General features: G+C 37.9%; 1 protein-coding gene across 3 annotated transcripts in view; it reads left to right on the forward strand.

Annotated features, from left to right (window-relative positions):
- The window catches only part of KIAA2026 (KIAA2026 ortholog), a 129,847-nt gene that overhangs the window by 54,566 nt on the left and 60,930 nt on the right, over positions 1-14,351 (forward strand). For all 3 annotated transcript variants that reach the window (XM_058695431.1, XM_058695429.1, XM_058695430.1), the window contains one exon: positions 8,179-9,593. In XM_058695431.1, coding sequence (XP_058551414.1) covers positions 8,179-9,593 — 1,415 coding nt within the window. The remainder of the gene's footprint in view (positions 1-8,178; positions 9,594-14,351) is intronic.

Below are 14,351 nucleotides of genomic sequence, written 5' to 3' on the forward strand. Positions count from 1 at the left end.
GAAGACCTTTATCTCTCCTATTCTAAATGACAGACTTGCTGGATAAAGGATTCTCGGCTGCATATTTTTTCTGTTCATCACATGGAAGATTTCCTGCCATTCCTTTCTGGCCTGCCAGGTTTCAGTAGAGAGATCGGTCACGAGTCTTATAGGTCTCCCTTTATGTGTTAGAGCACGTTTATCCCTAACTGCTTTCAGAATTTTCTCTTTATCCTTGTATTTTGCCAATTTCACTATGATATGTCGTGCAGAAGATCGATTCAAGTTACATCTGAAGGGAGTTCTCTGTGCCTCTTGGATTTCAGTGCCTTTTTCCTTCCCCAGATCAGGTACGTTCTCAGCTATGATTTCTTCAAGTACCCCTTCAGCACCTTTCCGTCTCTCTTCCTCCTCTGGAATACCAATTATGCATAGATTATTTCTCTTTAGTGCATCACTTAGTTCTCTAATTTTCCCCTCATACTCCTGGATTTTTTTATCTTTTTCTGAACTTCCTCTTTTTCCATAATTTTATCTTCTAGTTCACCTATTCTCTCCTCTGCCTCTTCAATCCAAGCCGTGGTCATTTCCATTTTGTTTTGCAGCTCATTAATAGCATTTTTTAGCTCCTCCTGACTGTTCCTTAGTCCCTTGATCTCTGTAGCAATAGATTCTCTCCTGTCCTCTATACAGTTTTAAGCCCAGCGAATAATTTTTTGACTATTATTCTAAATTCACTTTCTGTTATATTGTTTAAATCCTTTTTGATCAGTTTGTTAGCTGTTGTTATTTCCTGGAGATTTTTTTTAGGAGAATTCTTCCGTCTTGTCATTTTGGATAGTCCCTGGAGTGGTGCGGAACTGCAGGGCACTTCCCCTGTGCTGTCTTGAATACCTTGCGTTGGTGGGTGGGGCCGCAGTCAGACCTGATGTCTGCCCCCAGCCCACTGCTGGGGCCACATTCAGACTAGTGTGTACTTTCTCTTCCCCTCCCTAGGGGCGGAATTCACTGTGGGGTGGTGTGGCCTGTCTGGGCTACTTGCACATTGCCAGCCTTGTGGTGCTGGGGATCTGGTGTATTAGCTGGGGTGGATGGGCACGGTGCACGGGGGTGGGAAGGGCAGGCTCAGCTCACTTCTCCTTCCGTGATCCACTTGGGGGGGGCCCTGCGGCAGCGGGAGGGAGTCAGACCCGCCAGAGGGATGGATCTGCAGAACCACAGCGCTGGGTGTTTGCACGGTGCCAGCAAGTTTCCTGGCAGGAACTGGTTCCCTTTGGGATTTTGGCTTGGGGATGGGCGAGGGAGATGGCGCTGGTGAGCGCCTTTGTTCCCCACGAAACTGAGCTCTGTCGTCCGGGGCTCAACAACTCTCCCTCCCGTTGTTCTCCAGCCTTCCCATTCTCTGAGCAGAGCTGTTAACTTATAACCTTCCAGATATTAAGTCCCGCTTGCTTTCAGAACACACTCTGTCCGGCTCCTCTGCTTTTGCCAGCCAGACTGGGGTCTCTGGCCAGCAGGCTGCCCCTCCGCTCCGTCTCCCTCCCGCCAGTCCATGTAGCGCGCACTGCCTCTCCTCCCTTCCTACCCTCTTCCGTGGGCCTCTCCTCTGCGCTTAGCTCCAGAGAATCCGTTCTAGTAGTCTTCTGGCGTTTTTCTGGGTTATTTAGGCAGGTGTAGTTGGAATCTAAGTGATCAGCAGGACGCAGTGAGCCCAGTGTCCTCCTACTCCGCCATGTTCCTCCTAGTCGAGGATAATGTTTTTAAATGTGTAGACTAAACCTTGTTTTATTCTTAAAAACAATGCCTACGATTACAGGAGAAAACAATCTGAAGGCATGGGTAACCGAGTCAAACGAAGATGCTGGAAGTGTCCATAATCTCTTGCTCTGTGCCAGCCAAGGCTAGATGGGAAGTAGTGTTCCCCCAAGGCAGGGCCAACATCTGTTGTTGCCTGAGTTGTTAATTTTAGCCATTCTAACAGATGTGAAGTAGTATCTCATTGTGGTTTTGATTTGTATTTCCCTGGTTATGAGTGATGTTGAACATCTTTTCATGTGTCTGTTGGTCATCTGGATGTCTTCTTTGGTAAAGTGTCTAGTCTGTGTTTTCTGCCCATTTCTTCACTGGATTATTTGGTTTTGGGCGTTGAATTTGATAACTTCTTCATAGATTTTGGATACTATCCCTTTATCCAATATGCCATTTCAAAGTGTCCTCTCCCATTCCGTAGGCTGCCTTTTAGTTTTGTTGATTGTTTCCATTGCTGTGTAGAAGCTTTTTACCTTGATGAAGTCCCAATAGTTCATGTTTGCTTTTGTTTCCTTTGCCTCTGGTGATTTGTCCGGTAAGAAGTTGTGGCAGCCAAAGTCAAAGACGTTTCTGCCTGTGGTCTCTAGGATTTTGATAGTTTCCTATCTCACATTTAGGTCTTTCATCCATTTTGAATTTATTTTTGTAAGAAAGTGGTCCAGTTTCATTCTTCTGCATGTCACTGTCTATAGAGTTTTCCCAGCACCATTTGTTGAAGAAACTGGTTTTTTTTTTCCCATTGGATCGTCTTTCCTGCTTTGTTGAAGATTAATTGACCACATAGTTCTGGGTCCATTTCTTGGTTGTCATTCTGTTCCATTGATCACTGTGTCTCTTTTTGCACCAGTACTGCACTGTTTGATGACCACAGCTTTGTAATACAGCTTGAATTCCAGATCGTGATGCCTCCAGCTTTGCTTTTCTTTTTCAGGATTGCTTTGCCTATTGTGGGTCGTTTGTGGTTCCATACAAACTTTAGTATTGTTTGTTCTAGCTCTGCTAAATGCTGTTGTATTTTGATAGGGGTTGCATTAAATGTGTAGATTGGTTTTGGTAGTATAGACTTTTATATTTTAACAATATTTTATTATAATATTTTTATTATAAAATATATATTTTATGTTTTAACAATATTTGTTCTTCCATGAGCATGGAATGTTTTTCCATTTCTTTATGTCCTCTTTAATTTCTTTGATAAGTGTTCTATAGTTTTCAGAGTACAGATCTTTTACCTCTTTGGTTAGGTTAATTCCTAGGTATCTTAAGGTTTTTGGTACTGTTGTAAATGGGATCGATTCCTTGATTTCTCTTTCTGCCACTTTGTTATTGGTGTATAGAAATGCAACTGAGTTTTTTATGTTGATTTTATATCCTGCAGCTTTGCTGAATTCATGTATTAGTTCTAGCGATTTTCTGGTGGAGTCTATCGGGTTTTATACATACAGTATCATTTTGTCTACAAATAGTGACAGTTTGACATCTTCCGTGCTGATTTGAATGCCTTTTATGTCTTTTTGTTGTCTGAATGCTTAGGTTAGGACTTCCATTACTATGTTCAATAACAATGGTGAGAATGGACATCCTTGTCTTATACCTGATGTAAGGGAAAGGCTCTCAGTTTTTCCCCATTGAGGATGAGTTTAGCTGTGGGTCTTTCGTGTATGGCCTTTATGATGTTGAGGTATATTCCTTCCATCCTTACTTTGTTTATGGTTTTTATCAAGAATGCACGCTGTGTTTTGTCGAATGCTTTTTTTGCATCTATTGAGAGAATCGTGTGGTTCCTATTCTTTCTTTTATTAAAGTGGTGTATCACGTGATTGATTTACAACTATGAACCAGCCCTGCAGCCCAGGTATAAATCCCACTTGATCATGGTCAGCAATTCTTTTGATATACTGTTGAATTTGATTTGCTAGTATCTTGTTGAGAATTTTCATGTTCATCAGGGACATTGGTCTGTAATTCTCCTTTTTATGGGGTGTTTGGCTGGTTTTGGAATCAACCACAAGAAAAAATTTAGAAAGTCCTCAAATACATGGAGGTCAAAGAATACTTAAACACTTAAATACTTAAATAGCTTACTAAAGAATAAATCATAAACCAGAAAATTAGAGAAGAAATTTAAAAAGTACATGGAAGCATGGGGCGCCTGGGTGGCTCAGTCAGTTGAGCATCCAACTTCAGCTCAGGTCATGATCTCACAGTTCGTGGGTTTGAGCCCTGTGTTGGGCTCTGTGCCCACAGTTCAGAGCCTGAAGCCTGCTTCAGATTCTGTCTCCCTTGCTCTCTGCCCCTCCCCTCTCACACTCTCTCTCAAAAATGAATAAATGTTTAAAAATACATATTAAAAAAAAAAAGTACATAGAAGCAAATGAAAACATGGTGGTCCAAAACGTTTGGACTGTATTGCCATATACTGCCCTCTTATGGCTGCCTTTGCTGCATCCCAAACGTTGTAAATGGGATCAAATTTCATAGTTTTGTGATCTGAAAATATGCATGGTATGATCTCAATCTTTTTGTACCTGTTGATGGCTCATTTGTGACCCAGTATTTGGTCTGTTCTGGAGGATGTTCATGTGACATTGAAAAGAATGTATATTCTGCTGTTTTAGGATGAAATGCTTTGCATATATCTGTTAAGTCCTTTTGGGCCAGTGTGTCATTGAAAAGCCACTGTGTATTGTTGATTTTTTTTGCTTAGATGGTCTGTCTGTTGATATAAGTAGAGTGTTAAAGTCCCCTACTGTACTGTGTTATTGTCACTGAGTTTCTTTATGTTTGTAATTAATTGATTTATATATTTGGGTTCTTCTAAGTTGAGGGCATAAATTTTACAATTGTTAGATCTTGATGGATAGACCTCGTAATTATGATATAGTGCCCTTTTTCATGTTACAGTCTTTGGTTTAAAATCTAGTTTGTTGATATAAGTAAGTATGGCTAGTCCAGCTTTCTTTTGATGTCCATTAGATGGTTCTCCATCCCCTCACTTTCAATCTGCTTGTGTCTTTAGGTCTAAAATGAGTCTCTTGTAGGCAGCTTTGTGTGTGATAGGTCTTGTTCTTTTTATCTTTTCTAATATCCTATGTCTTTTGATTGGAGCATTTAGTTTATTTACATGCAGAGTGGTTATTGAACGATATGAATGTAATGCCATTTGTTACCTATAAAGTTGGTGTTTCTTTTTTTTTTTTTTTAACGTTTATTTATTTTTGTGACACAGAGAGACTGAGCATGAACGAGGGAGGGTCAGAGAGAGAGGGAGACACAGAATCTGAAACAGGCTCCAGGCTCTGAGCGGTCAGCACAGAGCCTGATGCGGGCTTGAACTCACGAACCACGAGATCATGACCTGAGCCGAAGTCGGACACTTAACCGACTGAGCCACCCCAGCGCCCCTAAAGTTGGTGTTTCTGATGATGATCTCTGGTCTTTTCAATCTTTGTTGCTTTTGGTATTTTTATCCCCAAAGAGTACCCTTTAATTTTTCTTGAGGTCTGGTTTAGTGGTCATGAACTCCTTTATATTTTTGTTTGTCTGGGATACTCTTTATCTGTCCTGTTCTGAATGATACCCTTGCTGGATAAAGTATTCTTGGCTGCATATTTTTCACATTCAGCTCATTGAATATATCCTGCAAGTCTCTTTAGCCTACTAAGTTTCTGTGGATAGATCTTCTGTGAATCTGGTCTGTCTTCCCTTGTACGTTAAGAACTTTTTTTCCCTTGCTGCTTTCAGGATTCTTTCTTTGTGTATTTTGGTCTTGTATTTTGTGATGGTCGTTTTTATTGAATTTAATGGGAGTTCTTGCACTTCTTGACTTTTGATGTGTATTGTCCTTCCCCATATTAGGGAAGTTTGCAGCTCTAATTTGCTGAAATAAATCTTCCTCTTTTTTCCTCTCTTCTTCTAGGACTCCTGTGATACAAATGTGATACAAATGCTTTAAGGAGTTGCTGAGTTCCCTAAGTCTACCATCGTGATCCAATACCTTTGTTTCCCTCTTATTTTTTGCTTCATTGTTCTCTATAATTCTGTCTTCTATATCACTGATTCATTCCTCTACTTCATACATCCTTATTGTCATGTCATCCAGTTGGGTTTGCAACTTAGTTATAGTATTTTTAATTTTAGCCTGAGATTTTAGTTTTTTTTATCTCTGCAGTAAAGGATTCTCTAGTATCTTCTATGCTTTTTTCAAGCCCAGCTAGTTAGTATCCTTATAATCGTTGTTTTAAATTATGATTCAGATATCTTATGTCTGTAATGATTGAATCCCCAACCGTGACTCTTTCCTTTTCTTTCTTTTGGATGGATTCCTCTGTTTTGTCATTTTCTTTAGGTCACTGTTTTTTTGTGTGTGTGATTATTAGGAAAGCCTGTTCTATTCCTGCTCCTGAGAGTAATGGCTATATTAAGAAGAGACCAACAAAAGGGGTATCCTATATGCAGTTTGTTGTTGTATTTTGGCTTTTCCTACCCTCAGGCCGGTCCTCTGCAGAGTGTCTCCTTGCTTGCAGTAGGGGGTGTTTGGACATTGTCCACTGTGTGGTAGTTTTTGTCTAGGTCTGTAGGTGTGTTTTGATCTGCTTTTTAAAAGATGTGGAATCCAAAAAAAAAATGAAGCTAGACCTTATTTCTCCTAAATTGAAGCTTTGAAGCACTCTGTCAGTAAACTCTGTGCATGACGGGATGCACTGGGTTTGGGGGAGAAGCCTGCTGCGCTGATTTTCAGGTGGTCTTGCCCTAGTGGAGATGCACCTGCAGGGCACAGTGGGGTGGAGCTTGTTGTAAGCAGCTCTGGTCTCCACTGAGGAGGCTGTTTAGCTCATTGAATTTGGTCAGTACTGATGGGGGAGAGCAAGAAAGTGATGTTGCCAGCTCTCTTCTCCTGGGACCAAGGAGTTCGCCCCGCCACTCCTCAAGAAGTCATTGTAGAAGAGCAAAGAATCCCTCTCTACTGTTCCCAGCTTCTGTCAGATCCCTGCCTTCACTTGTCTGAGTCCCAACTGTCTGCCTGCCAGGCAGCACAGTACTCTTACGCTTTATCTCTGCCATGTGGCTGGGTTTCAGAACTCCAAATTTTAGGGAACCGTGTAGCCCGCACCAATGCTGATGCTTTGGGAGAGGGTCTTGCTATGCTTTTGCCATTTACCAGTTTGTCCCAGGAAAGCAGTTGCATGACCACACAGTGGTTCAGAGTTTATGGTGAAGTGCAGCAAAAAGCTGGCACCAAGACTTGATACCTTCAGCCTGTGTCTTTGTTCCTATTCTAGGGAATAGGGCAACACGTTGGCACCATCAGTTCTTTTGTCCTGGGAGAGTCCATGCCACCACTCCCAAATGAACTCCCAAGAAGGGGAACTGTTTCTCCCAGTTGGACCCAGGGGATATTCAGATCATGCTTCCTACTCCTGTATCTCCTTCCTCCTTCCTTCCCCACTGGGGCACTGCTAAGCCTGCCAGATACAACCCAGCGATGGTAGGGTCTTCTAAAACTTCAGACTTTGAGCTCCACTGCTCATAAAAACTAACAGTCAGCCCCTCTCTTTTTCCCAGTCACTGGTGTTGGGGAAGAGTTTTTCTTGTGCTGTTGCTTTACTCTTTCTCTCACATTCAGGCACACCTCCATGATCAGGGCTCCCTCCTCTCCACAGCACTCACAGTTCTTTTCTCCTCCACAACAATTGTCTGTAGCTCCTACCTTCCACGAGGTGGTCATTTTTCTTCTTGTAGATGTGAAGTTTTATTCTCTCAGTCCTCAAATCAATTTCTTAGGTGTTCAGAATGATTTGATATTTATCTAGCTATGTTCAAGGGATGAGGTAAGCTTAGGGCCCCCCTACTCCTGTGCCATCCTCCTCCCATAATTTTAGTTTTTAAGGCTACCTAATAATAGCCAGCTTATTTCCCAATTGTGTAACTTTTTTATAACTTAACAAAAGTTTATAAAAACTTCTTTATAACTTTTTTTATATGGTTAAAAGTTAACTCTGTCAAGTTAATACAAACAAAAACTTTCTAGGAACGGAATGACCATGTCAAAGGATTTAAATATCTTTATAGTTCTTATATGACATCATACTACTTTTAGAAAGCACTACCCTGTGCTTTTGTTTAATACACATGTTTAAATTTTTTTCATTTACTTTGAAATTGATACACATCCTAAGTTGAAGAATTTTACTTTGGATGAAGAAATGTCAGAAGACTCAGTGTCAAGTTATATATTTATTTCATCATCTGAAGAAAATAATGGTACATCTAATGAGATACTTTGTAGCCATTTGCCTTGTTGATTAAAGATTAATATGACACCAAATATTTAGTATTTAATGGTACTTTCTACTTTAACAATAGTATAATTTGTTAAACTTTCTTTAGGCTTCGGGAGCAGGAAAGAAAAGAAGCAGAAGAAGCTAGTCAAAAGGAAATGGAAGAATGGGAAAGAAAACTCCTAGCTCAAGCAGCTCCAACTTGTATGGAGACTATGTGGGAAATTCCAGCTATTGGTCATTTTCTTTGTTTAGCCCAACAAATTCTAAATTTGCCAGAAATAGTCTTTTACGAATTGGAACGTTGTCTTCTGATGCCTCAGTGTAATGCTTTTCTTTCTAAAATAATGACTTCTCTGTTAAGTCCACCTCATCGCAGACCTACCTTACATCGAAGACCTACTTTGCCTTATAGGACCTGGGAAGCAGCACTGAGACAGAAAGTACAGCAGTGGTATACTGCTGTAGGACAGACTGAAAATCCTGATAACTGTGCTGAAAAGCTTGGGTTATGTCCTCAGTTTTTTAAAGTTCTTGGAGAAGTTAATCCATTGGAAGAAAAACCTTTTCATGAACTACCTTTTTACCAAAAAGTATGGTTACTTAAGGGTCTTTGTGACTTTGTGTATGAAACACAAAAAGAAGTTCAAGATGCTGTACTTGGACAGCCTATTCATGAATGCAGGGAAGTTATCTTGGGTTACGATTATTTGGAGAATGCTTATGTGCATTTTCCACAGTTCTGTGGTGCAGATGTACGGATTTATAAACAGAGACCTTTTCAAGCCCCAGAATTTCCAGTTCCACCCATTAAAATACAAAGAGTACCTCGGATTAAACTGGAGAAATTGAAATGTGACTATGTTAGTACGAGTAATGGAGAACATAGGTGTAGTATAGGCCTCTCCTCTGCCTTCAAGAAAGAGCAGGAAACTAATTTTGATACAACTTGGGGCTCTGCTAAAATGAACTTGGATAATCATGACATCCCTGTTGAAATGGAAGTGAAATCCAGCTGTGAAATTAGAATTTGCAGGCCCTGTGAAATTAAAAAAACTGATTGTTATAAAGAAAATTTAGGGGAACCAGGGAGTCCAGGGGAAGTTACTGGCTTTGGAGAGCCTCTTAGTCCAGGTGAAATAAGGTTTATAGAAAATCAAGAAAAATATGGTGAAGCTTCCAGAGTAAAGCCTGAACCCAGTCCATTAAAAGAAAATGCTCTAAAATCTTGCCAAATACATGTAAATGGAAGTCACAGTGATCATCCAGAATTTAACTGCCACAAAGTTGTAAGAGACATTCTATTAGAGCAGTCACTGCAGAGTCACAAGAAAATCAAACTAACTAAAATGAGGGCAAAAAAGAAGAAAAAGAAAAAAAAGAAATTGAAAGATGTTTTAAATGAAAACTTACAAAGAAAGCGTGAAAGTCTTCATTCTCTTGCATTCAAATCTTACAAACCTGAGATCCAGAATAAGTTATTGATCATCAAAAAGAAAGCAAAACACAAGAAGCACAAATCTGGTAAGCTAACACAAATGGATGAGAATTACATTTAAGCATACTTCATGTTGTTCTTGCAATTAGGCATGAGAGGCACTGATTAACAGAATGAAAAGTGTGTGTGCGTGTGTGTATATGTGTGTGTGTGTGTGTGTGTGTGTGTGTGTGTGTGTGTGTGTGTTTAAGAGATCAAGTTTTATATTCTTCCACTGATTAAAACCCAGAGCAGAAGAGGTTTTGTATACTCAACAGAAAAAAATACCGTCACAGTACATTTTAATTTTCAGTTGAAGATCTTTGGACATGTTTTGACATTTCTCTGGACCAGATTCTTGATAAATAATGCTTCCTATCATTTTTGAGAAGTGTTTTTCCCCCCAGGCTAAGACCAGTACAGCAAATGGAAAAAGCACTGATATCAGGAGATACCATTCCCAATACTATATAGAGTACATAGCAACTTAAACCAAGGCAAGTCAGATTATCTTTTTGGGTGTTGGTTTTTTCCCACATCATATATTTTTTAGCACTCTATTTTCAGTATATATTTTCATACCCAGGAAAAATGTGAAATACAAGGAAAAACATTGCATCAACTAATAGGACATGAAGCATATTTTGTAAGAAGATTTGCACATTTGTCTTACATCAAATTTGAATACCCCATGTATTTGTTGCAAGTCTATTTAAAGAATAACAAAAAATTCTGTAAATAAAGTCTTCGGTGGTTGGTTGCACTATCTTTTCATTACTCAGGTGTTTTTGCTTTTTCTATTGTTTGCCTCTTAATCGGTTTCTGTGTCTTGTTTGTCAAGAAGATAGGTGAGATAAAAGCAGATGTTGAACTCCACTTATTATAAAATTTGCCTGGTTGGGAAAAACTTGAATTGTTTACTAAAATGAGTTGTGGTTTATTGTCATTATTTGTGGATTTCCATTTTTTATGTCTTCCCTCAGTAACAAAGATAATTAGGATTTGACAATAATTTGATAATGAGTTGGCAAATGAGAGAGTGAAGTTTGTTTAGTTGATATACTTGCTGTTATTTAAATGAATACAGTTAAGTATATTTTAAAACGTGTATGTAATATATCATTGATAAGGAAGCATAAAATTTACTATTAAGAACAGGCTTAATTTGATGAACTGATAATTGCAAAGTTGAACCACTACACTGGCCAGATGATGAAAAACTACAATTTTTAAAAGTAACTTTCAGAAATAAGCCTTTTAAATTTTGTAATAATCCACATATTTAGGCTATATAAATTTAGTTTGATTTGTCACGTTTTCCTCTCAAAAATATTAATTAGTAGTTTAAGTTGGAAATATTTTTTCCAGTGCTAAAGTATGTAATACTGTTTTATTAGTACCGTTGTCACCTGAAACCTTTTATTGTTTATTTATGACCTACTATTCATGTGTTCAAAGGTAATTGTGACTTATGGGGGTAGATACTGATGTAGCTCCTATACAGGCTTTACCAATAGCAGAGTAAAAATATTAACTGTAAGGATTACTTTTAAATGTATTTTTATGGTAAACAATTAAAGTGTTGCCACATTTTTTAAATGGTAGTGCAGAATATTTGTAGATCAGAGAGAAAATTTGTGGGAGTGTCATGTCCAGTTGTCCAAGTGAATAAAAAAAAAAAAGATAGAAGCAAATTCAGCAAGTACTTATGTACCCTCTCTGAGCATCTTTAGGTGGGTATAGACAGCTTACAGGGATGAAATAGAAGAAAATAATGCACTAGCCTATATACTAATTTTATCTTCAGAGCAAATTTAGGAGGTTAGTCTTCAGTAACAAAAATACTTGGATTTGGCAAATACAGTTTCTCTCTCCCTTGATAGTTCTGGGTAAGCATATGCCCACTCTTTCTTTATAAGATACTAAACTCCTTTCTGTTATAACAGCAGTACATAAAATGATATTAAAATTTTTTTTTATTAAGTTTATTTATTTTGAGAGAGAGGGACAGAGAGAGTAAGCAAGCCTGGGGCAGAGAGAGGGAGAAAGAATCCCAAGCAAGCTCTGTGCTGTCAGCACAGAGCCTGATGTGGGGCTCAAACTCATGAACCATGAGATCATGACCTGAGCCAAAACTGACTGAGCCATGCCTTTTTAAAAATTTTTTAAATTAAATTTATTTATTTATTTATTTATTTATTTATTTATTTATTTATTTATTTAGAGAGGGAGCTGGGGAGGGGCAGAGAGAGTGAGAGAGGGAATCCCAAACAGGCTCCCTGCTGTCATTGTGGAGCCCTATAGGGCTCAAACTCACAAACCGTGAGATCATGACTTGAGCTGAAACCAAGAGTCGGAGGCTTAACTGATGGAGCCACCTAGGTGCATAACAACAACAACAACAACAACAACAACAACAGAACATTTGTTTTACATCATTTTCAGTACATTTGTCTTCCTGAGGCTTTGCCCTGGGCTCCTTTATTAGTTATGAGGCATTGTAGCCTTTTATAGTCAGTTTTGGGCATACTCTAATCCAGTGTTTTCTCTTTCACTATTTTTAAAAGGGAGCTCCATGGTGACATGTTTGGAAAATGTGGAAATGCTCCTCTTCTAGATTCACATTGTGCATTAGTACAGGTCCACAATGCATTTTACAAAACTCTTGTATCAGATATGTTTTGGAATTCAGAAATCATCAGATTATAGAAGGATATTATGATATATATGTTTATTAAATAACATCCCCAGTTGAGTTTGGTGTAGCCCCTGTAATTACACACATAGTTTTTACAGAAAGATATGTGAATGGGTTAAATGAGATGAAAACTATAAAGAACCTTAGAACAGTTCATGTCAAGTTTTGCTACCATATAAATTATTTTTAAAAGGTTAGTTTTGAGAACTTTTTGAACTTCAGAATTGTGGAAAAGTGATTTGGGGCCTTTATTTTAAGGACTCTGGGAAGCCTTGAAGAAAAAAAACTGTTTAGTTTTGTTTAACCTAGTACTTTTAAGTTTACTTGAACACAGAGATTTTTTTTTTCAAGTAATAGCATTCTGTAGAATATGCTTTGGGATAAAGTGTGTCATCCATGAGCGTTCACTTAGGATAGAGTAAATTCTACATGCGGTTAATGTCCATTTTATGTTGATTATACAAGCTTTAATTTTTGGTGGACTCTCTAAATTTAGCAGGTGGGAGATAATTTTTAGTAGAAGGTGCAAAGACAAATTGGTTGAGAATGATTAGATAATTTTAGGGAACTCTGGGGCAGTTTTGCAACTTTTAAGCATTTTTATCTATTTTTTTAGAATTGGAGTTTGCTTTCTGCTTTTTAATTGAATTCATTTTTAGTTATTTAAGCCTTTCCTTACTCTTAGAAACATTATAGAATAGAAAAACGTTGGAATATCCCCAATTGTGCATGCTTATAGCATCAGATACTTCTCCTTTATAATACTTATAACTTTTACTTATAATGGTTGCGTTTATTTCTTTGTAAATTATTTTGATGATTGTCTTCCCTGTATTTTATAACATTCTTGGGGACAGAAGGTTAGCACAGTGACCAACCCATTGTGTAGGAATCTGTCGAATAAATAAATGAACACACATAATATAGTTTACTCAGCTATAAGTAAGATTAGCTCCTTAAAATGTATCTTTTATATGCTTTTCAAGGCCTATATATTTTTGAATTAGCATTGTACTATCCATACCATTTTACAGTCTGTTTTTTCCTTGCGTAACAGTGCACCGTGAACTTCTGTGTGATCAGTAGATCTTTGCACCATCATTTTGTTATGTGTATTTTGTAGTTATTTTTCCAACCTCCTTATTAGACATTTTGGTTGTTTTCAATAGTATTCTGTTATAGATTTTGTGGAGTAGAGTTGGCTGAAATAAAATAGGTTTTAAAAACTAGAGGACTTTTTATAAAACCTGAAAAAGATGGGCAAAAATTATTAAAGATACATTAATTGTTACAAAAAGCTTATGGTGTTTTAAGTTACTCATTTTAGCCAATTTGGTTTGGAGGGTTTTTCCCTCTTCTCACATGTTCATTATTTTCAACGAAATCATTTTGTGTTAGCTCCTCTGAACTGATTAAAATAAATAAGACAAGTGGTGGTGTTATTCTTTTATAAGTGAATAAACTAAGGCTCAAAGTGGTAAACAATTCATTTTAATAATTGTTAAGTATATAATAGAGTAAAAGGTCAAGTGGAGAGTAAATCAGTCAGTGCTATAGTTGTCTTGGAAGGTTTTGCAGAGGATTAAAGACTTTGAAGAATAGTGGGGATTGGATAGATGAACAGTGGTTAATAATGTGAATAAAAGCATGAGGGTATAATTAAGCTGGTGTCACTGAAAACACAGAGAAAAACATAAGGAAAAAGGTGAAAAGTTGAGGTTTTAGAAGCTATTTGAATGATGAGACTGTGCCAGTTATGGGTGATCTCTTTCTGGACAGGTGGTGCTGTTTTAAATAATTGCATCAAGTGCCTAGTGCAAGGAAATGACCTTACAATAAGAGATAATGTGTAAAAAGCAATAAGCTCCTTTATAGGGAATAACTAAAAAAGCAGTGTAATCTACAATATTTGGTTCCATCCAGACCCGTTATTGTGAAAAAGTTTTACAGTTTTTTGTTGTTGTTGTTGAAAACCCAAAGATCCTAACTATGTGTGTCTGTATGGGGAAAATTTTAGAGGACCAACTCAAGAAGCCAAGATATAAGAGAGTGAAGGATCGATAGAGTATTTTGTCCTTTTATTTTAATGCTATATACTATACTCATA

The sequence above is a fragment of the Neofelis nebulosa genome, chromosome 12, assembly GCF_028018385.1.
Source record: "Neofelis nebulosa isolate mNeoNeb1 chromosome 12, mNeoNeb1.pri, whole genome shotgun sequence".
NCBI lineage: Eukaryota > Metazoa > Chordata > Mammalia > Carnivora > Felidae > Neofelis > Neofelis nebulosa.